The sequence below is a fragment of the Panthera pardus genome, unplaced genomic scaffold (genome assembly GCF_024362965.1).
Source record: "Panthera pardus isolate Hobbes unplaced genomic scaffold, ASM2436296v1 HiC_scaffold_8, whole genome shotgun sequence".
Lineage (NCBI taxonomy): Eukaryota > Metazoa > Chordata > Mammalia > Carnivora > Felidae > Panthera > Panthera pardus.
In genome coordinates this window covers 2,895,681-2,921,920 of record NW_026527013.1, presented here as the reverse complement: position 1 = coordinate 2,921,920, position 26,240 = coordinate 2,895,681, and the positions used below count along the sequence as shown (strand labels likewise).

Here is a 26,240-nt window from a genome sequence, read left to right as displayed (position 1 = left end):
AGGTGCCCCAAGTTTCGTCTGTTAAAGTAACGCCACCGACCGTGCATTTGTGGCCCTTGATGCTTGGCCGGGCATGGATTTGCAAAACCAGGCGGTTTTTTCCTGGCAACGCCTGGACCGCTTTGGGGAGCTCAACGCCGGTGCATTGGACCCAGGCGCTCCGGCTCCTTTGGTCCCGGCGAAATACTCCATCCCGGGAGGCAGAAGGTCTGCAGAGAGCCCGGGGCTGCCAGAGGCCCTCGCTGCAGGGCGTGCTGACTCAGGGAAGCGCTAATTCACCTCTGCAACTCAGCAGTGCGGGCTCAGCCCAACGGGGAGCCAGAGCCAGAGCCGTGGGGAGAGGAGGGCGATGGAATGCTTCCTCCTTTCCTTTTCAAAGCCCTTCACTCCCTCTGTTCCTCTTCCTTTCCGTCTTCCTTTCCTGCCTCCCCCACCCCCAACAACTCATAGAACATCCAGGCGCAGTGGCGGGTCTGGGAGGGGAAGGGAGAACGGGAAGTTGCCTTGCGGTCATACAGGTCAAAGGTCAAACTGGAACAGACACAAAGGAAATGAACGCGTGCGTCCACACAAACACCCACACTGCAGGGGCGCCTGGGGGGGGGGCGTTCAGCCAGTTAAGCGTGACTCTTCAGCTCAGGTCAGGATCTCACGGTTCGAGCCCTGGTGTCGGGCCCTCCCTCCGCCAAAAAATAAATAAGCTTAAAAAAAAAAACCCCACACCCCAGTGTGATATGATTCACAGTGGCCAAAAAGTGGAAACACGCCGTGTCCATGGATGGGTGAAGGGATATGTGTCCCTCACGCACCGGAAGGTCACTCGGCTGCGAGCAGGAGCGAGGCGCCCACACCCGCTGCCCCCCAGGAACGGACCCTGGATACACGACGGTCAGGGAGGGAACCAGACACGAGGCCACACAGGGTGTGAGTCCACGTGCGTGAAACGTCCAGAACAGGCCCGTCCACGGACGGGAAGGGGGCTCGTGGGGGCCGGGGGTTCGGGGTGCAGCTGATGAGGCCGGGGTTACTTTTTAGGGAGATGGAATGTTCTGGAACTTGATAGAGGTGACGGTTGCACAGCATTGTGAATGTACCAGACGTCACTGAATCGCGCACTGAAAACCGTTGATCCTATGCTATGTGGGTTTTCCCTCAAAAGAAAACCACGCCTTGAAGAAGGACACAAAGGGCAGACGGGGGCTGAAGAGTCAACTCACACGCCTGCTCTCTCGGTCTTGTCTGTAGCTGCCACCCTTGCTCCCAACACGGGTGACTCCTGAATGAGTCCAGGACCCCAGAGCCCAGGAGAGACACCAGCCACCTGCCAGGTTACCCCCAACTGCAGACTGACGGCTGAGGCCCCACCTCTAGCCTTGTCCTGCCCACACAGCACTTAAAAGCATCTTAAATTTGGGGCGCCTGGGTGGCTCAGTCGGTTGAGCGCCGACTTCGGCTCAGGTCACGATCTCGCGGTCCGTGAGTTCGAGCCCCGCATTGGGCCCCTGTGCTGACAGCTCAGAGCCCGGAGCCTGTTTCAGATTCTGTGTCTCCCTCTCTGTGACCCTCCCCCATTCATGCTCTGTCTCTCTCTGTCTCAAAAATGAATAAAAACGTTAAAAAAAAAATTAAAAAAAAAAAAAAGCATCTTAAATTGCGGCCGAGTCAGACGTGACACAAATATTTCGGGTTTCCGTCTTTTCTTCAATTACGGACTTGCCCTCTGTGAGTGGTAACAACCCCCAGGAGCTGAATGTGGGCCCCTCCCGCTCACCTGGGGGCCGGACTTTTGTTCTGGTTCCTTCTCTCACGTGCACCTGCCCGCCCAGTGCCCATCAACGTCTGAGGCGTCAAATCCCGGTCTAGACCGAGTCTGAACCCTCACTTACCCCATGGACGGGGCACTCGCTGTGTGCCGGGTTGGAATGTTCGCGGCACGATCTTATTTCCTCCCCACAGCAACCCTCGGAGGCAGGTAGGAGCCCATTGCACAGGGGAGGAAACGGAGGCTGGCCCCACAGGCTGGAGTCAGAGAAACTACCCGGTGGCCGAGCTGATTCCAGTCATTGCCCTCTACTGCCCCCTTGTGCCTGGTCCGCACATGTGCACCGACCCCGGCGGGGGTTTTGTGCAGCCCAGGATGTCCGGTTCTCATCAGGATGTGATTCAGCCTCCCAACCCTGGGCGGGTCCACATAAAGCCTACCTTGGCCCCTAACCTAGCGGGATGTGGCCCAGCTGCAGCCGAAATGTCAGGGTGGGGAAAGCATCCAGCTCCTTGGTGCAGACTGGGAAACTGAGGACCCGAGGGAGACTTTTCCTTCAGTTCATAAACGTACGTTAGGTGTCTGGGTCGTGCTCGGCCAGGCTGCAGCGACAGTCTCCGTGCTGCCCTGAAGGTTTCTGGTAGACGTTCGCATCCAGCAGGTGGCGACTTTAAGTACGAGACCTCCCTCCACAATAGGGGTCTCACGCAAGGGAAAGGCATCGAGGTTTCCCCGGGGGAAGAAACAACTCTGACTTGATTTCTGCTCAGGTCATGATCTCGCGGCTCGTGAGATCAAGCCCCGCATCGGGCTCTGTGCGGACGGCGGGGAGCCTGCTTGGGATTCTCTCTCTCCCCCTCGCTCTCTGCCCCTCCTCTGCTCATGCTCGGTCTCTCTCAAAATAAATAAATGAAGTTAAAAAATTTTATTTTATTTTATTTTATTTTTAATGTTTATTTTTGAGGGAGAGAGATCTCAAGCGGGGGAGGGGCAGAGAGCGAAGGGGAGACAGATTCCAAATCATTCTCTGTGCTGAAAGCATGGAGCCCAATTAGGGGCTTGAACTCCCAAATCGTGAGATCATGACCTGAGCCGAAGTCAGATGCTCAACCGACTGAGCCACCCAGGCGCCCCCCCTAAAACTTGTTCAAATAAAATACTTACGTACAAAATAAAATAGAAAATATACAATATGTTCTATACTTTATGTTACATGTAAAAACACATAATTATACATCCGATTATATGTAATTGCACATAACTGCATATATTACACAAAACATACAACAGCATAATGTATTAATAAAGAATATGGAAATTAATGGGGCTCCTGGGTGGCTCAGTCGGTTATGCATCTGACTTTGGCTCAGGTCATGATCTCGCGGTCCGTGGGTTCGAGCCCCACGTCAGGCTCTGTGCTGACAGCTCAGAGCCTGGAGCCTGTTTCGGATTCTGTGTCTCCCTCTCCCTCTGTGCCTCCCCCACTCGCAGTCTCTCTCTCTCTCTCTCTAAAAATAAATAAATATTAAAAAATAAAGAATATGCAAATAAACATAGTAACACAAATATAACTTATATGTAAATCTACAATTCTATAATATGACATACTATATAATTGTCATAATATTTTAAATATATAATATGATTAATAATATATATCATACATGTAGAGAATGGAAAACTATTGGTTCTGTTTCTCTGCAGAACCCTGACTGATACAAGAGAGGAGAGATGTAAACACTGAGTAAACAAACAGTTGGAGGAAACAGAAGGTGATACCTGCAACAAAGAAAATAAGAAAGAAGAGGGAGGAGGTGAGGCACAGTAGTGGCAGTCAAGGAAGGCCTCTTTGAGGAGGTGACTTTAAAAAAATATATTTTTTTTTTAACTTTTTTTTTTTTTTTTTTTGAGACAGAGAGAGACAGAGCATGAACGGGGGAGGGGCAGAGAGAGAGGGAGACACAGAACCGGAAGCAGGTTCCAGGCTCCGAGCCATCAGCCCGGAGCCCGACGCGGGGCTCGAACTCACGGACCGCGAGATCGTGACCTGAGCTGAAGTCGGACGCTTAACCGACTGAGCCACCCAGGCGCCCCTAAAAAAAATATTTTTAATGTTTATGTTTGAGACAGACAGCATGAGCGGGGGGGGGGGGGGGCAGAGAGAGAGGGGGGACAGAGGATCCAAAGAAGGCTCTGCACCGACAGCGGCGAACCTGATGTGGGGCTCGAGCTCACGAACTGTGAGAGCAGGACCTGAGCTGAAGTTAGACGCTCAACGGAGGGAGCCCCCCAGGCGCCCCCAGGAGGGGACTTCTGTGTAGAGAGAAGACTGGGGGAAGGGCCTTCCATTTGGGCAGAGGCCCTGAGGCCGGAAGATGCTTGGTGAGTGGTAGGAACAGACCAGAAAGCAGAGAACTTCTCCTGAGTTGGAGAAGCCGACTGAGCAGGACTCCAGGCTCCCCGGGGGAGAAGAAGCCCGCTGTTTCCCGACAGGCCCCACCCCCGCCAGCCCACAGGGCTGCGGCTTTCAAGGCCAGGTGGAAGCTTGCTACTTCCCCAAGTCCCAGGAAGCGCTCATTTTGTGCAGAGCTGAAGCCTCTCGGGTAAACTCCAAGTGGACCCGGATGGCTCCCGGCAGCACAGTCCTTGCTTACCTACAGTGGGCAAGCCCCCTGCAAGGTGGGCTTTCTTTAATATGCAAGGTGCACCGTATGACTTTCATCTTTCTGTGCTGGGTGGAATTCTGTTCCCCTCCCCGAAAAGATAACTCAAGTCCTACCTCCCAGCACTTGGAATGTGACCAGATGTAATTAAGTTAAGGAAAGGTCAATTTAAAAAATAATCTTAAAAAAGGGGCGGAGGGGGGCGCCTGGGTGGGTCAGTTAAGGGTCTGACTTCGGCTCAGGTCACGATCTCGCGGTCCGTGAGTTCGAGCCCCGCGTCGGGCTCTGTGCTGACCGCTCAGAGCCTGGAGCCTGTTTCGGATTCTGTGTCTCCCTCTCTCTCTGGCCCTCCCCTGTTCATGCTCTCTCTTTGTCTCAAAAATAAATAAACATTAAAAAAAAATTAAAAACAAATAAATAAATAAATAAACATTAAACAATTTTTTTAATAAAAAAAGAAGAGGCCATACTTCATTAAGGTGTCCGTCAGTCCAGTGAGTATTGTGCTTATGGGAAAAGGGGAATTTGGACACAGACACAGGACGTGTGAGAATGTGGCAGAGACGGGAGAGACGTGTCCATAAGCCAGGGATCAGCCAGGATTGCTGGCCACACCAGAAGCTGGGAGAGGTGGGAAGGAGTCTCCCCTTCAGGGGGAGCAGGGCCCTGCTGACACCTTCATTTTGGACTTCTGGACTCCAGAAGTGTGAAAGCATACATCTCTATTGTCCGAGGCCACCCAACATGGCAACCCCAGGAAACTCATGTACCCCTGTGGTATGAAATCCAGATCTCTCACCTGGGCATCCCACCAGGATGTGGCGTCGGTGAACCCTCCGACCCCGTTCTCACGACCTAGCTGGGCTCTTGCGCTACATTCCCCATCGTGCCAAGGCCTTCCTTGCCCCAGTGCCTTTGCACATCTCACTCCTCTGTCTAGAGTAAATTTGCTTAGCCTTTAAGGCTGGGTCGGTGTCCTCCAGGAGGTTCTGACTGAGTCTGGCCTCTACCCCACCCTGCACTCTGCCCCAGAGCCCACCATGAGCACTCAGTCCGTGGTACATGTGCTAATCGCTTGCTTCCTGGGAAGACTGTGAGCCGCTGAAGGGGAGGAAGTGCCTCTTCCTATCTTGCTTTGGTGAGTCACAGGCCAGCCCTCAAAGAAGTGGCTTGTGGAAGGACAGGGGGAAGGAAGGCACATCACATGAGTCGGAGAGGCACAACCCAGAAGGCCTGTCAACCTGATGCGGCTCTACCCTCAGATTCTAGCCTCAGGGTTGAGGTTTCTCATGATGTGAAACAAGAGAATTGGGAATAAACTTTGACCATGCCTCCTGCTCCCCAGCCCCCCGCCCCCCGCCCAACCTGTGCTCCAAGGGCATCAAGCTTGGGCACTGCTTGCCTCGGTCTCCCTTCAGGGGCTTCCCAGTCTGTTTCTGCCTGACCAAGGCCGCTTCTGGTGCGTGGCAACCACAGAATCTCTTTCCGGGTAGAGGCATGCTTTTCTGATAGCCATATGACACCCGCAAAGCTCAGGCAAGGGAACCAGAGGGGATACTTCTGTGGGGCCTAAAAAATTATTTCTTGGCAACTTTGGTGGCTCTTAGATGCCCAGACAAATAAATGTACCCTTTTTCCTTCTCTGCAATTTCCAACACCTCTGTCCCTTCCTGTCACTCCTGTCTCCCCCAGCACCATTGTCTCCGGGAGGGTCACAAGGCCTGGGGTGGTAAGCAGAACCATGGACAGCGGCACCACAGCCGCCCTCCCCCCGCCCCCCCAGCAGCCTGACTCCACCCTAGCAGCCCTGACTCCACCCCCAGCAGTGCCGACTCCACCCCCAGCAGTGCCGACTCCACCCCCAGCAGGCTGACTCCACCCAAAGCAGCCTAGACTCCACCCCCAGAAGTGCCGACTCCACCCCCTGCAGTCCAACTCCACCCCCAGCAGCCTGACTCCACCCTAGCAGCCCTGACTCCACCCCCAGCAGTGCCGACTCCACCCCCAGCAGTGCCGACTCCACCCCCAGCAGGCTGACTCCACCCAAAGCAGCCTAGACTCCACCCCCAGAAGTGCCGACTCCACCCCTGCAGTCCAACTCCACCCCCAGCAGCCTGACTCCACCCTAGCAGCCCTGACTCACCCCCAGCAGCCTGACTCCACCCAAAGCAGCCTAGACTCCACCCCCAGAAGTGCCGACTCCACCCCCAGCAGCCTGACTCCACCCAAAGCAGCCTAGACTCCACCCCCAGAAGTGCCAACTCTACCCCCAGCAGCCCTGACTCCACCCCCAGCAGCCTAGACTCCACCCCCAGCAGCCTGACTCCACCCCCAGCAGCCTGACTCCACCCAAAGCAGCCTAGACTCCACCCCCAGCAGTGCCGACTCCACCCCCAGCAGTCCAACTCCACCCTAGCAGCCCTGACTCCACCCCCCAGTAGTCAGCTGTGTTTTTGCAGACTGAATTGTGTCTCCCCTGCCTCCCTCACCCCTGCCAATTCAAACATCTAAGGACCAACCGTCAACACGGCTGTTTTTGGAGATGGGGCGTTTAAGAAGCAATGAAGGTGAACTGAGGTCCTTCGGGGCCTTGATCCCATCGGGCGTGGCCGTATAAGAAGGGGGAGAGACAGGAGCAATCTCTCCACACGCATGCACAGAGGAAAGGCTACATGAGGACACAAGAAGGTGGCTGTCTACAAGCCAGGGAGTGAGCCCTCACCGAACCCACGGATGTAACTCCAGCCTCCAGGGCGGGGAGGAAGTGTCTGTGATACTCTGTCTGGCAGCCCAAGCCGACTGAGACAGAGGAGGAAACTAGGAGAGACGAACCCAGCGGGGAGAAGGGCGGGGCTGAGGACGGCAGAAATGCTCCAGCCGGTCAGGGCCCACGACTCCTACACACATCTTTTGGGACCTGCTGAGGTGTGTGCAACACAAAATTAGCTCTGTGCGTGTGCTGGGCTGAGGGAGAGAGGCAGAGAGAGACAGAGGAGGAAGGGAGAGACAGAGAGACACAGAGAGAGGGGAGAGACACAGGAGGGAAGGAGGGAGGTGGGAGGGAATGATAAAGCAAAAGGAGTGAACTGTTAGTTGGCAAATCTGGGGAAAAGTTTACAGTTATGACTTAGACCATCCTTGTAATCTCTCCTCAAAGTTTGAGACGACATCGGAATAAAAAGTTACAAAGCAACAGAACCCATAGCCACTTGCTTGTGGAGGGAAAGGCGGGCTGGGATGCCAGTCAGACACCTATCCCTGCACCTACCTCTTCTGACCTGTGAGACTCTGGTCAAGATCCCCCTCAGCTTTTCTTCTGCCCCTCAACCTGCCTCCACTGGCCTCAGGGCCTTTGCACATACTGCTCTCTGAGCTTGGAATACTCAGGACCCACCCAGAGTCTCCTTCCCCTGTTCGTCCCTCTTCATCCTTCACAGCTCGGGGTCAGCACCCTCTCCAGCCTCTCCAATCTCTCCAACCTGGTCAGACCCCACCTGGGCACTCTCCAAGTACCATGAACCCAGCTGCAATTTTCCGTTGGGTCGTGAAGTTTATGAGGGAATGGCCTGCCCCTGCCCCAGAGGAAAGGCCCCATGAGGGCATCTGTCTTGTTCTCTGTGTGTCCCGAGTGTTTCGCCCAGGGCCTGGCATACAGCTGGTGTGTATCGTTACAGAGAATGAATGGAGAAATAGGGCAGAGAGAGCTACATCATCTCTGGGCTGCCCTCTGGATCCTTAAGAACCTGCAGAAGGGCGGGAGACAAGGAAGATGCTACAAGGTCATGGCAGCGGGAGGGGCTGCGGGCACAGGGCAGGCACTCTGACACCCCGGGGAGGCTGGAAGACGCCCCCGGGAAGGGGACCACTGGGCTGGAAGGAACAGAACTGTGGGTTGTCTGGCACCAGACAGAGGTGCTTATGTGGAGACGCCGCTGGGTGCCGAATGAAGGAGCTGCACTCACTCTTCCCGTGGCGGGGAAGGCAGAAGCCTTGGCGAAGGGCTGGCTCACGTCCCGGGGCGGCACAGCAGGGCCACTGTGCCGCAGACACTGGGCTACTGAAAAGGGACAGCGACCCTCTGCAGCTGGGAGAAACTCGCTTAAAAATCATAGTTGCAGCTGCCCCATTTTGTCTCAACAAGGGGCTTGGGAGAGGGGGTGTCTTTTAAAAGATCAGGGCGGGGGGCGTGCGAGTGAACGAGATACGGCGAGGAAGCGTCCAGGGTGGGGGGCAATGTATTTGGGCAGCCCTCGTCATTCAGAGCGCCCATCCCAGCCGCCTTGCCCTGCGCGCCTCAGAGAATTCTTCCAGCAACTCTGTGAGTGAGGCATTATCGACCCGATTCACAGACAGGACAACTGAGGCACGAGGAAGCCCTCGGCACCCTCAGCGACGGGGATCCTCTTTTCTAGGGTGAGCACCCTCCCTCCTTCGTCTGTTCCTTTCCAGACAGTTACATAATGAGCTCTTGGACAGCATCCCCTGGGGCAAAACCCTTGCACTAAAGGAGGGCAGAGATGCACTTTGTGTCCAGCCATCGGATTAGGGGAGCCTGTGCCGACCCGTGTTTTCTCTTACCCTACACCACCCAGCAGAGCGAAGAGAGGGACACAGGCCTGGTGGCTCATGCGTCCTGGCAGTGGAGGCCCACGGCTTCCTTCCTACCCGGTTTCTTATTCCTACCAGTGGCCGTCACCCGCTCAGCCGGTGTCTCCTGAGTGCCGACTGTATATCAGAGTCTGCCTTTGTGCTGCCGGACGACAGCGATCCAACCAAAGGCCCCTGCTCTCGCGGGGCTCCATTTGGGGGGGGAAACAGACCACACACGAGATACGCATGGACAATATTTAGGGTATTAGGCTCACCGCAGGACCTCCTGGGGCTGCTGTGACAAATGACCACACACTTAGGGGCTTAACACGACAACAGATTCATTCTCTTATGATTCTAGAGGCCAGAAGTGAGTCTGAAGTCGGTTTCACTGGGCGGCAGGCAAGGTGTGGGCAGGCCTGGCTCCTTCCGGAAGCTCTAAGGGAGAATCAGCTTTTGTCCCCTTTCCACCAGGGGGAGGTGCTCCTCCCCCTTGGCTCGTGGCCCCTCCCTCCTGTGACACCAATCTGTCACTTCCGTCGCCTCTGCCCCGACTCCTGAGTCGAGTCTCCTGCCTCCTCTCAGAAGGACCCTGGGATGATATGGAGGGCTCACCTGGGTAATTCAAGGTCATCTCCCTCTTTTCAGATCCTTGGCCTAAACACGTGCAAAGAAGTGTCTTTGCCCCAGAGGGGCACATTTTCAGAGTCCGGGGATTAGGACACGGACATCTCTGGGGTCCACTCCAGGGATTTTAAGCAGGGCTAGGACAAGATGCCTCTGGCTGCCACAGGTAAAAACACACCCTCACCCGGATTCGTGGGAACACCCGTAAGAGTATTAACCCCCCACGAGGCAGTTGTAGAATGTTCGGAATTCCTAAAATAGCATGGGAATGGGAGCTTTGTGCTGCTGTGGTGGGGCGGGGGGGGGGGGGGATCCATCTTAAATAATTCGGCAAGTATTCATTATGTGCCCGGCGTCCCCCAAGCCCCAGCTCAGAGAGGCGGTGGGCACCCACCCCACCCCCGCCCCGCCCCCAGCAGGGGCTGACGCAGCAATGGGGAAGCTGTACCTGGGAAGGCCTTCGTCCTGCCATTCTTCCTTCACGTCCACGTTTTCCATCCGGAGCGTAGCTTCAGTGGTCCCCATGGGAACAGAGGAGAGGCGCGCTGGCTTGAAGCAGAGCTGAGTCCTGAAGGAGAGCCACGTGGAGGTTTTACTGGGCAGTCATCGTAATAACAACCACCCCCCCCACCCACATGTGGCACCTCAGATCGATAAGAGTGTTGGATCCATTATTATGTTGAACCGTCACCCAGCCCCATGACGCAGGTGAGAAAACAGAGGTGTAGAGGGCTGATGACATCCACGTAGGTCTGGAGTTGGAACCCAGGTGAGAGCTGAGCCCCCAGACATAAGCCCCCTTCGCTTCGAAGCTCCAAAGTCCATGCTCCCTAGGGCTCATCATCCCTCCCTTACCTTGGACTTACACTGGGCAGCAATAAATCCAATTACAATCATTTATACTAAAGTGTTAGTGACTGATATACTTAAGCTTCCTTGCTGGGACCGACACTTTCAAACCCTACCTCTATCTTCTCCAGGCTACCTGCCTTGCCTCTCTGTCCCCGAATAAAGAAGCAAATCCTGACAACCTGCTGGGGCCAACGAAGGCAGTGTGGAAAGAGACTGGGGCTGGAAGTCGGGATCATAATTCTTATCAAGCACAAAGCTCAAGTTTTGTTTTTCTTGTTCTGAGGAGCTGGGGCAGGATGGCGGACAGATGCTAGATGGTGCCTTAACAGCTGGGCTGTCTGGAGCAGTCAGAGCTGCAGAATGAGGCAGAATTGGGGTCCACCCTGAGGCATGCAGGACTCCGCCACTCACCCCTCCCAGCCTCAGTTTCCCCATCTCCAAATTAAAGAGCTGGACTAGAAAGCATCTTTACAATACCTTTGGGGCATAACCTTCCAGGATCCTGTAACTCAGTCAACACCATGGGTTCTGTGCCTTTAAACCAGTGGCTTTCAACTGGGGATAGTTTTGCCCTCCCCCTCCCTGCCAAGGGACGCTTGGCAAGTCTGGAGGCATTTTTGGTTGTCACAACGTGGGGAGGGGGCTCCTGGCCTTAAGGGGGTGAGGGCCAGGGATGCTGCTCAACACCGTTAGGCGCGTGTGCAAGCTGGGCCCCCAGGACCGAGAATGATCCAGCCCCAAAGTCCACAGATCTGAGATTGAGAAACCCTGTCTTAATCGCATGCTTGCGAAAGGTCCCCGGGCAGGGTTTGACAGTCCTTATAGAGGGCCCGCTGCGTCTCTGCTTCCCATCCTCCAAGCAGCTCCTGGGTTGTTGTTCTCACACGCCAGCACCAAAGGCCCCCGCCCCCAGCCCCTCACCCTTCCAGATGCCACGGCGGCCCCTCGGCAGAGCTGGTGCATGGCTAACGGTTTGGGTGGGTCATCTGAAGCCCCTGGAGGTGGGGTCTGCATTTGGGGTTGTGGGACAGAGACCAGGACCCAGAGGGAGCCTGGGCCAGGAGAAGGCCAGGCAGGGGGGAGGGGTGGCTGGCTAAAATTAGACACCCTCCCCGCCCCCACCAACACACACTTGGGAAACAGTGTCCCACTGGATTCTTGTCGCGGCTCTGAATGTCGTCATCCATTCATGGAGGAGGGACAGTAAGACGCAGTACGCCAAAAAAAAAAAAAAAAAAAGGAAAGAAAGAAAGAAAAACCTCTTCCTGATGCCTGGGGTGATAACCACCACCCAGGACCTTACTGCAGGGGGAAGTTCTGGTCAATGGAAATTCATTTCCTTTCGGAAGACAGTGGTGTCTGCCTGGTTTTCCTCACCCCAAGCGGGGCGTGACCTCAGCCCCCCCGAAGGACGCCCCCCAATCCCACCCACAGCGGAGGCGCTGGACCCACGCAGGCCGGCGCCACAATCCTGTACAGGTGGCGTGTGGGTCCTGCGCGCTCCGGTTCTAAGATCCTGACTTCACTCTGAGGGAAAATGAGGCAAAGTGAGGGGCAGCCGAGAGGTGTGCCTTTGCGCTGGGGCGCTGAATCCTCAGTGCATGGCGTCCAGGTGCAGACAGAGGGGGAGGGATCCGTCTTCAACCTTCTCCCTGCCTCCCCGCCCCGTAGGCGAGCCTCCGTGTACACATCCATCAAGTCTGTCTGTCTCTGTCTCTCTTTCCAAATCCGCTCACGGTGTTATAAATAGACAATGCACAGAGGTGGGGCGTGTACATTTGGGTCTCTTAGGAAGCGTCCCAGAGAGAGGCTGAGGGTTTTATCAGCCTAATCTCCAAGCGCGTCCCGAAAATGGTGCATCCCCCTGCCTTCCAGGTGAGCGGTGGGCACGGAAGGCGGGCTCTGGGTGGACATGCCCGCGGCTGCTTTCCCTCGGCTTCGGGAGACAGGGCTGTGCTACCGTGCAGAGAATCGCAAGACCGTGGGTCCCGGCTCCCAGCCGCCCCACCTGCCCGGAGGGGGTTTGCAACAGCGGATGTCTCCGCACAGGCAAACGTGCCCGGGCAGGGCCGGGACGAAGAGAAAGGGGACTCACCTCCGCGGCCTCTGCGGGTTACGCGCAGACAAAGGCGAGCCCCGCGCCGACGCAGCCGGACATCCCTCGCCTTCCGAGTGCGGTCCCTGGGCCTCTTCAGAGCATCCGAGGAAGGTGCGCGCAGCGGCGGGCTCTGCACGCAAGGAAGGTCACCCGGCGCAACGTGGCGGCGCGGACGGGGGGCGCTTTTGTCCGGAGGTGGGGAACGGACGCAGTTCGCAGTCAGCCGGCTGCCCCTCGCCCCGCTGCGAGCGCGCCCCCTCACCGGCACCGGCGCCCGGCCGTGCCTCCGAGGTGTTTTCTTCCTGCCAGCTCGCAGCTGGCGGAGGCTCGGCTGCCTTAAGACAGTTAATTATGCTGCTTTTGTGTGCAGGGTGGGTGGGTGGGGGCAGGGCTGACCGAAAAGCACAGCCCCCTGCCAGAATCCGGTGCTCTCCATTGGCTGAACGGGGAGTGTTTCCAAGGGCCTCACCGGGGGCAGAAGCGGAAATGATTTCCTGATGGCGCATCACGGATTTAAAAGCAAAACAAGGAGCAAACAAACAGACAAACACAGGACGGCGGTGGCCTCATTCCTTAGATTGGGAAGGAGGGAGGGAAAGCGTCCCGAGGACCCCATTACGTGGGGCCCCCAGCCGTGTGCCGAGGACCCGGCCGCGTGCTGGGGAGGCAGAATCTTCCCGGCCACGCTTGCTCGGGCCACCGATGGAGAGGCGCCCCCTACAGTTGTGCGCTCAGCGGCCCTGCCCTGGAGGACTCCAGCCTGACAGTATAATAGTATCACGAGTTGCAGCTTCTGAAATTAGACTAGAAGGAGGTTTGGACCCTGGCTAGGCGGCTGCCTAGCCGGGAGGCACGACCGCGTAAGTGACCTTCGCTGCTGGGCCTCAGTTTCCTCACCTGTGAAATGGGAACATCATGGTACTGGCGTTTGGGCATTCAATGAGATCATGTAGGAGGGCGCTTAGCACAGTGCCTGAGAACGCTTCGCTACCTGTCTCTCGCCCTTGCTGTTTCGGGTTTAGACCTGTAGCAGAGGCCGAATGGTGGTCCCCACAAGATAGGGCAGCTCTTATCCCGACCCCCGGAACTTGGGAATATGACCTGATTTGGAAAAAGGGTCCTTGCAGGCAGAACTGAGGATCCAGTACCCTCATTTTGAGATGAGATCATCTGGATTGAGGATAAATCCCAGATCCAATGCCAAGTGTCTTTACCTCTGCAAACCAAGGAGAACCAAGGATTGCCAGCAAACACCCGAAGCTGTGCAGGCATGGAATGCATTCTCCCTCACCGCCTCCAGAAGGAACCGACCTTCATTTTGGACATCTGGGCTCCGGAACTGTGAGAGAATTTTGATTTCTATTGTCGTAAGCCGCTTGGCTTGTGGTGCTTTGTTACAGCAGGCCCAGAAAACGAACACACCCTGAGTAGCAACCAATGCCCATTACTCTGCCCTGCCTTCCTTAATCACTGCAGTGGCTTTCCACCTGTTTTGTGAACACATCAAGTTCATCCCCACCACGGGGCCTTTGAACATGCTGTTCCCTCTGCCAGGAATGCTCTCCCAGAAGAGGTTCACATTATTCAGGTGCCAGCTCAGAAGTAGTCTCCTCAGAGAGGCCTTCCCTAACCACCCCTACTTTGCCCCCCAATTCATCACCCCATTCCATTGCCCAGTCTGATTTTTTTTTTTTTTTTTAGTACATACATTAGTATAATTGCTGGGTCATACACTAAGGAGCCTGACTTTTCCCCCACAGCACTTACCACTATTTGAAACTGCCTACTTATTTTTTGTTTGTTTATTCTCTGACTCCCTAGCTAGAATGTAAAATTCAAGATAAATGAGACTTGGGTGGTCTTGTACCCTGCTGTGTTCTCTGCAGAGGTCAGCAGCACCTGGCACAAAGGGGGGGGTCCAGGAGATGCAGGTAGAACGCGTCGATGTCGGCTCCCCCCGCCCCGTGGATACCAGACAACACTCTACTCACCTTGCTGCCAAACTCACTGCATCAGGGTCAGTGCCCCTCCAAGCCAAAGGCGGAAAGGCACTGCCCCACAGCAGGGGATGAGAGCCTGGAGCCTGAAGCTCGAGATCCGTCGGACTTTATGCGCCCTGGCTGGAGGAAGTGGAGCCCTGCGAAGAGACGCGTGTGTTAATTCAGTGGGAAATCCGGGCCAGTCCTCGTGCTGGGCACTGGGGTCCAGCGTGTGAATAAGAAAGACTTCGCTTTTGTCAAACTCCCGTTTGGAGAAACAGATGGGCAAAGGAGTCTGGGCTGATTTAGAGACATCTTTGAAGCAGAGTGGCTTGGGGGAGGGGGCATGGGAAGACGTCCAGGGGCAGAGGGTGGGCAGTGACGATGTGAGTTGGGCCCTGAGAAGTGAGTAGGAGTTGGATGGATGAAGGAGCTGGAGAAAAACAATCTGGGCAGAACGGCATTTGCAAAGCGACCTCCCCTCCCTCACGAGAGCGCGCGGGGAGCTGTCCGTGGTGCTGTGGCCGCCGCCAAAGAGCCGGCGCGTGAACCCAGCTTGTCTGGTTTACTTTTCACCGTGGTTAAAACACACATACAGAACATAAAGCTTGCCATTCCGATAATTTTTAAGCGTGAAATTCAGTGGCATCCGTTACATTCACCATGTGCAACCATCACCACAATCCATCTCCGGAACTTTTCCATCTTCCCAAACTGAAACTCTGTCCCCATTAAATACTAACTCACCTTCTCCGTTAGCCATTCCCGCATAAGGTAAGTTTTTTTTTTTTTTATTTTTTTTAATGTTTATTTATTTTTGAGACAGAGAGAGAAGAGCATGAACGAGGGAGGGTCAGAAAGAGGGAGACACAGAATCTGAAACAGGCTCCAGGCTCTGAGCTGTCGGCACAGAGCCCGACGCGGGGCTCGAACTCACGGACCGCGAGATCATGACCTGAGCCGAAGTCGGCCGCTTAACGGACTGAGCCACCCAGGCGCCCCAAGGTAAGCTTTTTGAGATCAGAGATGTTGCACTTTGTCACTGCTATCTCTCAGATCCCTAGCCAGTGGTTCTCACGGTGGGGTGGGGATTCTGTCCCCCATGGGAGGTTTGGTGATGTCTGGGAACATTTTTGGTTTTCATGACTTGGGGGATGGAGACGGTACTGGCATTGAGTGTGTGAGACCAGAGATCCTGCTCAGCACCCTACAAGGCGCATGACAACTCCCCACGACAGAGACTTACCTGGCCCCAAACATCACCAGTGTGGGGTGAGAGTAACACCCGAAACGTAGTCAGATGCCATTATACTGAATCGAGGCAATGAAATTGCTAACGCTCCGGGGCGCCTGGGTGGCTCAGTTGGTTAAACGTCCAACTTCGGCTCAGGTCTTGATCTCGCGGTTTGTGGGTTCGAGCCCCGCGCTGGGTTCTGTGCTGACAGCTCGGAGCCTGGAGCCTGCTTCGGATTCTGTGTCTCCCTCTCTCTCTGTTCCTCCCCCACTTGTGCTCTGTCTCTGTCTCTCAAAAATAAATAAAAATGTAAAAAAAAAATTAAAACATGTTAAAAAAAATTGCTAACGCTCCTTGAGTGTCATTTTCCTGATTTGCAAAGGGGATTGATTAATCACGGACATTCGATCCTCATTATTAGTTGTTTCCGTATTTGTGAATTTGCCTACTGGCTGAAATTTATTGGTAACATTTGTAACACTCAAATCAATACTCATGGTGCCTTCCGGGTCATTTGCAGGCAAGGAAGTGCGATGAAAAATTTGAGTGCTGGTTGTACATGTTCCCAGGTGAGTTCGAACAAGGCACCATTTTGCCTTCTGATTCCAGCCCAGATTGTAAACTGCCCATTTCGGGATTTATCTAGCACCATGGTTTTTGTGCTTTACGTTGGTGGTTTTGCTGTTTATAGTGGCCCCCGTGCAGGGTCCTGAAGGGCTGTCTAGTGTTTCCAAGCACTAGAAGGTTGGGATGCACCTTGCGGTGAAAATAAGAGTGTTAGTTAAGCTTCATTCAGGCATGAGTTACAGTGCTGTTGGCTGTTCATGATCAGTAATGTATATTAAATAAGATGCCTTTGGACAGAAGCACACAGAACACAAGGTTATGTATTTGATCGGTTGATGAAAAATAATGCGAGCAGAGGCTTGCAGGAACCCACTCAAGTGTCTCCCCAGGAGTGGGGCTTTAGGATTCCCTATTCTAGGGCTTGGGGCCACTTTATAGGACAAAGCTGCTGCCAATAATGAGAATCAACTCTATCTACTTCTGAGGGCTATGTAGGGATAGATAAGATTGTGCATGCAAAAAGCATTGAACACAATGCTTGTAGTAAATAACAGGAGGGAAAAAAGATATTATGTAACCCAGAGAACACATTAAAACAGACCTGCTTTTGTATAAAGCATGTAGCCTTTGTTACCTAGCTAGAGCTGCAGGGAATTGGAGGAAAGCCGTGTGTAATTACCACTCTGAGCGTTAGCCAGGGCATGGTGGGAGAGCCGCTTTTGCCAGACCCTGTAGATTGTTTCTGGTGGCCACACATGGTCATGAAGACACAAAGGGAAGAATGCCATCCACTAAATCACCATACGGCTTTCCTTGGCACCCTGGGCTTGCCATGGTTTCTGTCCAAGAATTAACTAGCCCTGTGCCTGCTTCATAGAAAGAAGGAGAGGAACCCCATCCCACCAGAGTTGGTAAATGTATTTTTCTAATTAATTTTTAAAATATTGAAATAATTGTAGATTCACATGCAGTAAGAAATAACAGAAAGATCCTGTGTACCCGTTCCCCCAGTTTACCCAACGGGAAAATCTTACACAAGTATAGTACAATATCACTATTGCTTTCAATAGAGTTGAGATACAGGACATTTTCTCACGACAGGATACCTCCTGTTGTCCTTCTATAGAGGTTCCTTCTATAACGCCCGTATCCTCCCCTGCCACTTCCTTAACCCTAGACATCACAAATATGTTCTCCGTTTCTGTAACTTTGATGGTTTAAGAGTTTTAAATGGAATCATGAGTATGTAAAGCATGGAACCCTTTTGCATTGGCTTTTCCTGTAATTCTCTACAGCTTCATCCAAGTTGTGTGTATCAGGAGTTTATTCCTTTTTGTTGCTAAGTCGTGGTCCATCATACAAAATGCACAGCACAGGTAAACCTGTAGAGACAAAGAGCAAACTGGTGGTTGCCAGCAGCTGGGAGATTGAGAAGTGCCTGTTGATGGAGACAGGGTTTCTACTTGGGGTGATGAAAATGTTCTGGAATTACACAGTGGCGATGGTCACGCAATTGCGTACATGTACTAAAAACCATTGAGCAGCACACTTTAAATGGGTATATGAATTCTATCTCGGTAAAGCTGTTATTAACCAAAAAAGCACCCTAACTGTAGTTCACAGCTTGTAGTCTGTAAGTGCTGCAGAGGACGGGCACCAAGGAGTTTTGTTCACTGCTGCGTCCCCCAAGGTGGCCAGGCTTGGCCAAGAAATCTCTCTCAAAATGACTTCCACTTAGAATAGGGTTTCTCAGCCTGGGCACTGGTGACTTTGGATCCGGTTCGTTCCGTGTGGGGCGTTCGGGGTGATGTGGAGGCTGAGCAGCATCCCTGGCCCCCACCCACTCGATGCCAGGAGCCCCCCAGTGTGACAATCACAGATGTCCCTAGACACCGTCCAGTGTCCCCTGGGGGCAAATCCCTCTGGTCGGGAACCACTAGTTTAAGGGTCACCAAATTTTAAGGCCCCACGAAAGGCTGCCCACCAGCGGGTCCCGAAGGACAAGCAGGACTTGGCTGTATCCATAGGGCCACATGTACCCCAGCCAGAGAGGTCAGCGGAACTCCCAAACTCACCCCAGTGGGACACAAAGTATAAGGCACTTCAGGCTCGCGTTCAGGGCGGGTCTTGGGGTGCCAGGCAGGGCCCCCCCAAAGCCGAAGAAGGGCTGAAAGGAGGGCAGGGCTCCGGGAAGAGGCGGGGCTCGAAGCAGAGTCCCCGGAAGCTGAGCTGCCGGAGGGAAGGCGGGGCCCCGGGAAGGGGCGGGGCTCGAGGCGGAGACAGCCCCCGGACGCAATGGGAAGCGAGGAGGCGCGAGCTTCGCGCGGGGGGCGGGGCCTGGGGCGCGTGGCGGCGCGCGAGCGGCACGCGGCCTGGGGGCGGGGCCCAGGGACGTCACCGCCGGCGGCTCCTCCCCTCGCGCCTCGGGTCGGCTCGTGCGCACCAGAGACGCGAAGATGGCGGCGAGTGGCTGCCCCAGTTTCGCGCGCGGCGCCGGCCCTCCGTACAGGTAACGGCCCCCGCGCCGCCCGACCCCGGCCCCGGGGAAGCCGCGCGCCGACCACAGCCAGGCGGGACACGGGCGGGGAGGCCTGCGCCAGCTGGGGTGGCCGCGCAGCCGCGGACCCGTGTCTGTCAGGGGAGAGCGGCCCTGGGCCAGTCGGGGCACGGACACCGCGCCGGGCCTGACGTGGGGAGGGCAGCGGGCCCTGAGGCCGCCAGAGAAGCCAGGGCGGGGAGGGGACCCGTCCGGGCGTGGCGAGGGGCAGAGCTGGAGGGCACGAGTGCGGGGACCCCTGGGGACGGGGGCGGGGACCGGGACGGAGGCCGGCGAGGGTCCCGAGGGCTGCGGGGGAGGGGGCGGGGAGGCGGGAGCTGATGCGCGTCGCGGGCGCGGAGCCAGGCAGGGGGTGGAGCGGGGACCTTGGCGGAGGAGTGGGGAGTGGAAGCGGAGACTTGATTTAGGAGAGACCCGGGAGGGCACCTGGCGGGGCAGGGGGGGTGGGGTTTGGGGGTACTGACCCCTGATGGGGGTGGGGTGACCGGAGGGAGAGGCGGAGACATTGGCGAGGGGGATTGAGGCCTGATTGGGTCAGGTGGAGATTTGGGGGGGGGGGGAGCAGACTTGGGGGAAGCCCTGAGACCCAATAGAAGGGTGGGGACGAGGGGCTTCCTGGGGAGGGGAACAGGAAGGGGGGGGTAGAGGATCCCGAGACCTTAAAAAAATCCGTGGAGTAGGTGTTTGCGTATTTACGGTCTGGTAAAGTACAGACACCCACTCATTGGGGGGCTGGGGGGGGAGGAGCCAAGAGAGAGGTGGGGGGGGGCAGGGATAGGAAGCAGCCCAGGGAAGGCGGGATCTGCAGGTAGAAGCGCGTGGGGTGTGCTGTACCCCAAGTGTACAAGTACGCTCCGCACGCCCTTCTCCAGGGCCTTTCCTTGGAGCATCTCTGCCGTCTCTGTGTCTCAGCCTGACACTCGCGACCCGAGACCCGAGACCCGGGGCTGCCCCTCCCCCCCCTCCCCCAGCCCGTCCTTTTCATTGCGTCGGCTTCCGCTCTCAGCCTGCTGAAGCTCCTGGGCCGGTTTCTCCCAGATCCCGAGGAAGCGAGGGTGCACACCGCCCCCCAGGCCCCCCAGAGACCCGTGTGCGCTGCACTGGGGGCCTTGCTGCAGGGTTCGGTTTCGGCTGGTTGAAAGCAGAGGGGTGGACAGTTAGGGCCGACCCCCCCCCCAAGCCCGTCGTTGCGACGCTGCTGCGTTCTTTCCTCTGGGGTCACACGGAAACAGCGCCGGGCTTGGAAACAAGGGCTGCGGAGGGTGGGCGTGCTCCCCGTGTTTTCTGCCCTGGGAGCGACTTGTGAGGTGTGGGGTGGCCAGTCGTGGATGTTCTGCCGGCGCGGGGATGCACGCCGTTTCCTGCAGCGGAGTCTCATTTCGTTCCGTCCTTCCTTGCTTCCGTCACCCATGGGCAGGACTCCACTGGCCCCCCCAGGCTGCTGGAGGCGCCCCCTGTTGGAAGGGCATCACCCTCTGCCTGCTGGCCAGCGACTTCTTTCTTTTCCTCCTCGCTCGTTCCTGTTTCTTTCTCCAGTGCGTCCCTGGTCACGAGTGGGAAATCCCTGGAATGTTACGTGTTCTGTTGACATTACCTTCCAGAGGAGAAATGGGCTATTTACGTGGTTAAAATTGCTAATTGCCAGGCTTCAGCAGATGTTTCTGTCATTTATTTTATTTTTTATTAAAAAAAATTTTTTTTAACGTTTATTTATTTTTGAGACAGAGAGAGACAGAGCATGAACGGGGGAGGGTCAGAGAGAGAGGGAGACACAGAATCCGAAGCAGGCTCCAGGCTCTGAGCTGTCAGCACAGAGCCCCTGATGCAGGGCTCGAACCCACGAATCATCAGATCATGACCTGAGCTGAGTCGGAGGCTTAACCGACCAAGCCACCCAGGCGCCCCTCTGTCATTTATTTTAATTAAAAACTTACACATTTTAGCCGAGCTATTCTGTCTGCATTCTGAGGATTTAGGTGATCGTGTGCTCGCGTATCAGGAAAGGATGTAAAACTACCCCGAACAGAACCTCACGTTACTCTATGTTTTAGAATTCTCTCCAAGAGTATGTTTTAAATTAAAAAAAAAATGTTTATTTGTTTTTGAGACAGAGCGTGAGTGGGGGAGGGGCAAAGAGAGAGGGAGACAGAATCCAAGCAGGCTCCAGGCTGTGAGCTGGCAGCCCAGAGCCTGATGCGGGGCTCGAACCCACAAACCGTGAGATCATGACCTGAGCTGACGTCTGACGCTCAACCAACGGAGCCACCCAGGTGCCCCAAATATGTGTTACTCTTTAAGAAAAGACGGGGCGCCTGGGTGGCTCAGTCGGTTAAGCGTCCGACTTCAGCTCAGGTCACGATCTCGCGGTCCGTGAGTTCGAGCCCCGCATGGGGCTCTGGGCTGATGGCTCAGAGCCTGGAGCCTGCTTCCGATTCTGTGTCTCCCTCTCTCTCTGCCCCTCCCCCGTTCATGCTCTGTCTCTCTCTGTCTCAAAAATAAATAAACGTCAAAAAAAAAAATTTAAGAAAAGAGTAGGGGCGCCTGGCTGGCTCGGTGGGTGGAGCATATGATTCTTGATCTCAGGGTTGAGCCTCCCATTGGAAATAGAGATTGCTTAAAAAAATAAGTTATTAAAAAAAAAAAGTGTAAATTTAACAAACTGAAACATGGGGATCATAACGAAAGAAATTGCAGTCTCACAAAATCTTGAAAAGAGACCACCTGCGTTATCTGAATGACTTTAAGTTACCTACACATTTTCTTTTGGGTCAAATGGCTTTTGTTTAGACCCTTCAGCTGCTTTTAGAGTATGTATTTCTTAGGTAATGTGCCATGGATAAACTAATTAGATATTGGGAGTGCCTACCGACTTTATGGTAGCTTTTGGACGACAGAATTTACCAAGCCCGTTTCGCAAATTGCCAAAGTGAAGACCACAGTTTTTAGAGGAGTTTTGAGTAAGTTTTCTTGCCTTTTAAACTTGATAACCGTAGCCCCGGCTGGGAATATTCCTCACGTTGTCCGTTCTTAGGGTTGGGATCTGAACTTTTTGAATTGGTGGTCAGTAGGAATTGGACGCACATTCACTTTTGAAGGTGTACGAAAAACTTCAGTTACCTGTTGATAATGATGATTTCCATTGATTGGATATTAGGCGGTCTTTTAACTCTTCTAAGGTTCTGTTAGAGTCAGAGCTGCAGAGACCCACAGTGAAGGACTAATCCCATGTGGAAAATTGAATTTGGCAGTGCTTCTCATGAGCCCGGAGTGCAGCTTCCAGCGCGAGCCGTTCAAGAACTCCAGCTAAGTTCTGCGTGGCTTTAAATCACTTGGCTGGTGGAAACGTCTAGAACTCCGAGCCGTATGCTGGCGGTCCATCCCGGTGGAACGGGACAGGCTGTAACAACACCTCCGTTGTCACATTTCCCTCTTCGTTCAGCGGGTTTGTGAACATCCCACCTGTGCCTTCCCGTTCTTGTTAAGTCTAAACGAGACGGCTGCTGGATTTGGGGTAACGCTTGGTTTCTCACCAAGAGAAGCTTGCGGTGTACGTTTTAATCGGCCACATTCCTTCATCTGGAATGCAGCATGTTTGATGGGTGGGCCCCCATCCGAGCCGGTTAGTGAGGATCAAAATGCTGGTTATCAGCTCTTGAACCCTGTAAGTCCAGGCGCTTGATTGCTCGGGGGATCCTCGCAGAAATCCTTTGAGGTAGTTACTACGGCGGCTGTGTTGTGGATGAGGAGAACGAGGCTCCGGGCGCACTGACTGGTGTGGGGTCCCCGTGGTGGTAAGTGGTGGGGTCCAGCTGGGGAAGCAGGCTGCCTGGCTCCGAGGCCGTGCCCTTGCCCCACGGTGGGGTGTGCTGAACCCCGGATGTGATTGCGGTGGCAGAACCCAGCCTCGCGATGAGACCTGCCGGCAGAGACCGGGTTACTGCCTTTCTTTACGCTTACTGGCCTGGATCCTGTCCCCCTCGTTTGGGTCCCCATCACATTGTGCTGTGGGGCCAGATTCTTCAGATCTTAAAAAACTACCGTCCCCAGAACGTGGAAGCCAACGGAGTGTCTGGCCTGGTGCCACCAGGATGGTTAACGACACCCCAACCTATTTCTCTCAAAAATCTCTCCCAGAGGCAACACGTGGCTTGGGAAAGGCAGCAGAGCCCACGCCAACCGTGGAGAGCAGCGCGGGCAGCCCCGGTGCCGGCAGACGGAAGGCCGCGCCCGCTCCGGAGCCCCTTGCTCGGTCCGGTGTGGCTGCAGCCAGATTCAGAGCAGTCTCTGTCATGTGCATGTCCAGGCCTGCCTCCGTCATCTGCCCCTCTGCCCCTCTGCCCCTCGTGGGTCTCCACACGTTCCAGAGTAAACCTGACCCACCGCCTGTCTCCTGAGCTTGGGTCCAGGGAGCACAGGCTGCCAGGGAGAATCTGGTGTCGCTGCCTCAGGGGCCAGTGGGACTCCTGCCACCGTGTCCAGAAGCAGGGTTGCGTTAGACATCGGGGGAGTGGGGCCCGGGGAGGGGAGGGGGGAGCCTCCAGCTCAGTTTGGAGGAATCCTGACAAAAGTCTTCACTTGGGCAGCACCTTCTAGTTACTCCCAGGTGGGCTTGATGGGCCCTGGAACAGCACGAACCTTCCTGTCAGATGTGGTTACCGTTGCCTTTTTAAAGGCCCATCTCAGTGAGGCTGAAATACTCGGTAGGGACCTGCCGAAAGAGGTACTTGGACGTCTGGTTGTCGTTCAGAGAGTGCGTGCGTGTGCAGGGGAGGGACAGAGGGAGGGAGAATCGTTCTTTCTTTTTTACGTTTATTTATTTTGAGCGAGCGCATGAACAGGGGAGGGACAGAGGGAGGGAGGGAGGGAGGGAGAGAATCCCAAGCAGACTCCACACTGTCAGCACAGAGCCCCATGAGGGGCTCAGACTCAGGAACCGCGAGATCGTGACCGGAGCCAAATCAAGAGTCAGATGCTCAGCCGACCGAGCCGCCCAGGCCTCCTCTTTTATGCTTTTTGCGTGTGTCGGTGACACTGTAAATCTGGAGCGTGCTGTTTACTTGTGGAACATTCTTTAGAATCTTCACAGGAAGAGGTTTGGCACCACCCAAGGTCTAATGGATTGGTAACTGCTCCCTAGTTATGTCCCTTCTACCGGGGTGTCTGCCACCAGTGGGGAACTGAAATTCTCCGCCTTCTCTTTCTGACGATACTTGTGTTATATGATAATTTTAACGTTGCTGGATATCTTTTAGCTGGAAACTTCATTTGTAAATATTTTGGGAAATGGGATTTTTTTTGGGGGGGGTAGGTATTTTGCTATGGGCATTTCCCCCCCCCCAAAGGTAACCTGCGTTTGTGGCACTCACTATCCATATGCTTTTGTAAATTAGCATATCCCGGGTCACTTATTTGTTTACTAAGAATCGAGAATTGTTCTGCTTTGATTCTGTAGCATTTCGTATTTTGGAAAGTCCGTTCTGGTGACAGGTTAACTCCTCGATGAGTTTTGCTCTCTGGAAGCAAAATGAGCCATAACATCCAAGAGCCTCGCAGTGAATGTTTTTGAGAAGCCAGTGGCTTCTTCTCAATGTAAATGTCATTGAGACATTGCTTGAATCCAGGGTTGGTAGGTGGATGTCTGTTGTACTTGGCTCAGGAGAACGTCAGATTGGCTGTCTAGTCCTGCCTCCCCCTGTTGACACGAGGTGCGTGTGTCAGACCAGTGTAGACGTGGCCGTGCAGGTTCTTCCACAGCAAGAGAAGGCTGGAGCCACAGATGACCCCTCGCCAGTCCCCAAACATTGGCCTCTCATCATCGTGGCTCCCAGCAGTAGAATGGTGTGGCCACCTGAACCCCGGTTGGACTTTGTTTCACTTGCGCTGCTTCTGGGAGGACCCAGCAGAGTATCGTCAAGACGGCGTTCTTGAGCACCTGACTGAAGAGCTAACCACATAGCCACCCTCCATGTGGGGACTATGTTCCTTTGCAGAAGGGATGGAAGAGAATTCCGGGAGCTGCACTGCCAGGCACAGAATCCAGCTCACCCTGGAGGCTGGGGAAGCTCCTGTCACCGGTCCCTGGAGTCCCTGCCTCAGGAACGTTGAGCAGCCCAGTGGCCCTGCCTTGAGGAGCCACGCTGGCCCTGATTTGGAGCTGGAGACTCTTGACCACAGTTTAAAGAAGTTGGGGGTTGGGGAATGAAATCCTCTCATCTTCTCAAGAGCCCAAGGATTTAGCTTATGAAACCCCTTTCCAGGACGTTGAGATGTTTTCCGGGGGTATCTGGATCTGAAACGGACATTTCACATCGAGAAGGCGCATAAGGCTTTCATAATTAAAAAAAAAAAAAAAAAAAAAAAAAAAAATCTGCTAAAAAATCAGAATCGTGGGGCACCTGGCAGTCTCATTCAGTAGAGCATGCAACTCTTAATCTCCGGGTCTTGAGTTCAAGCCCCGTGTTGGGTGTGGAAGTTACTTAAGTACACTTTTAAAAAATTAAGAAGATACAAAATCTTAAAAAAAAAAATCAGAATTGTTATGGGTATGAACGTATACGATGTGTTACATGTTTTGAATGTAAAAACCTCATGAACCGAAGTGCCAAATGAACTCATCCCTGTTCACGTATGTGTGTACGCGTAAAGTAATTGAGTGTGATCTTACCGACAGTAAAACAGACTTGGAAATGTCCTTCCTGATGAATGTCTTTCACGACCATATCAGCGAGCGTTGGGTGTCGGAGTTCACGACGCACCGTCTAACTCTGAATGTTATCCAACCCCGCGAGAAGTCACAGATGCACGTGGAAAACTGCACCCAGGTCAGGGTGCCGGAGCCCAGTTTTCTCTCCGTGGCACTACAGGATGGGAGATCTTTGACGTTGAGAGTTCCAGCTGCTTGGCCCTCGGATTTAATCTCAGTCGGGCTTAGTTTTTGCCACTTGGGGGAGTGGTAGGAGGGGGGCGACAAATAGGTAAAGACCTTATGTTCTGGGAGGATTTAAAAGGAGGGTACTGAGCGAAGGTTCTCAGCACTGTGACTGCAGGAAAATCTCTTATTCCACTTGATTTTTTCCCTCAGATCCTGCATGTTTCTGGTTGTGTGTGTGTGTGTGTGTGTGTTCCCACTGAGTATGACCCATTGAAAGTCGTGTGTAACAGATCACCCTTACAGCAACCTCAGAACGACCCTTCGCTACCTGCTGTAGGTTCCTCAGATCACCCTTCTGAATCTGAAGCGAGGTCTGCGCTCCAGGTCCCGTGTGTCTTTTACGGTTGGCCTTTCAGGAGCAAGCAAGAGCGTGTCCCACA

The 26,240-nt window shown here is 54.5% G+C and overlaps 3 protein-coding genes across 7 annotated transcripts in view; 2 read left to right on the top strand and 1 right to left on the bottom strand.

Annotated features, from left to right (window-relative positions):
- The window catches only part of ATCAY (ATCAY kinesin light chain interacting caytaxin), a 29,982-nt gene extending 16,665 nt beyond the window's left edge, over positions 1–13,317 (bottom strand). Inside the window, exons 1-2 of the mRNA XM_053898106.1 lie at positions 12,590–13,317; positions 10,091–10,210 (exon numbers count right to left, since the gene is read on the bottom strand). Of these exons, the coding sequence (XP_053754081.1) occupies positions 10,091–10,167 (77 nt within the window). The 5' untranslated portion in view covers positions 10,168–10,210; positions 12,590–13,317. The remainder of the gene's footprint in view (positions 1–10,090; positions 10,211–12,589) is intronic.
- The window catches only part of MAP2K2 (mitogen-activated protein kinase kinase 2), a 211,776-nt gene that overhangs the window by 150,739 nt on the left and 34,797 nt on the right, over positions 1–26,240 (top strand). The window lies entirely within an intron of this gene.
- ZFR2 (zinc finger RNA binding protein 2) overlaps positions 18,780–26,240 on the top strand; it is a 42,534-nt gene continuing 35,073 nt past the window's right edge. For all 5 annotated transcript variants that reach the window (XM_053898089.1, XM_053898088.1, XM_053898090.1 and 2 more), the window contains exon 1: positions 18,780–18,881. In XM_053898089.1, coding sequence (XP_053754064.1) covers positions 18,829–18,881 — 53 coding nt within the window. In that variant the 5' untranslated portion in view covers positions 18,780–18,828. The remainder of the gene's footprint in view (positions 18,882–26,240) is intronic.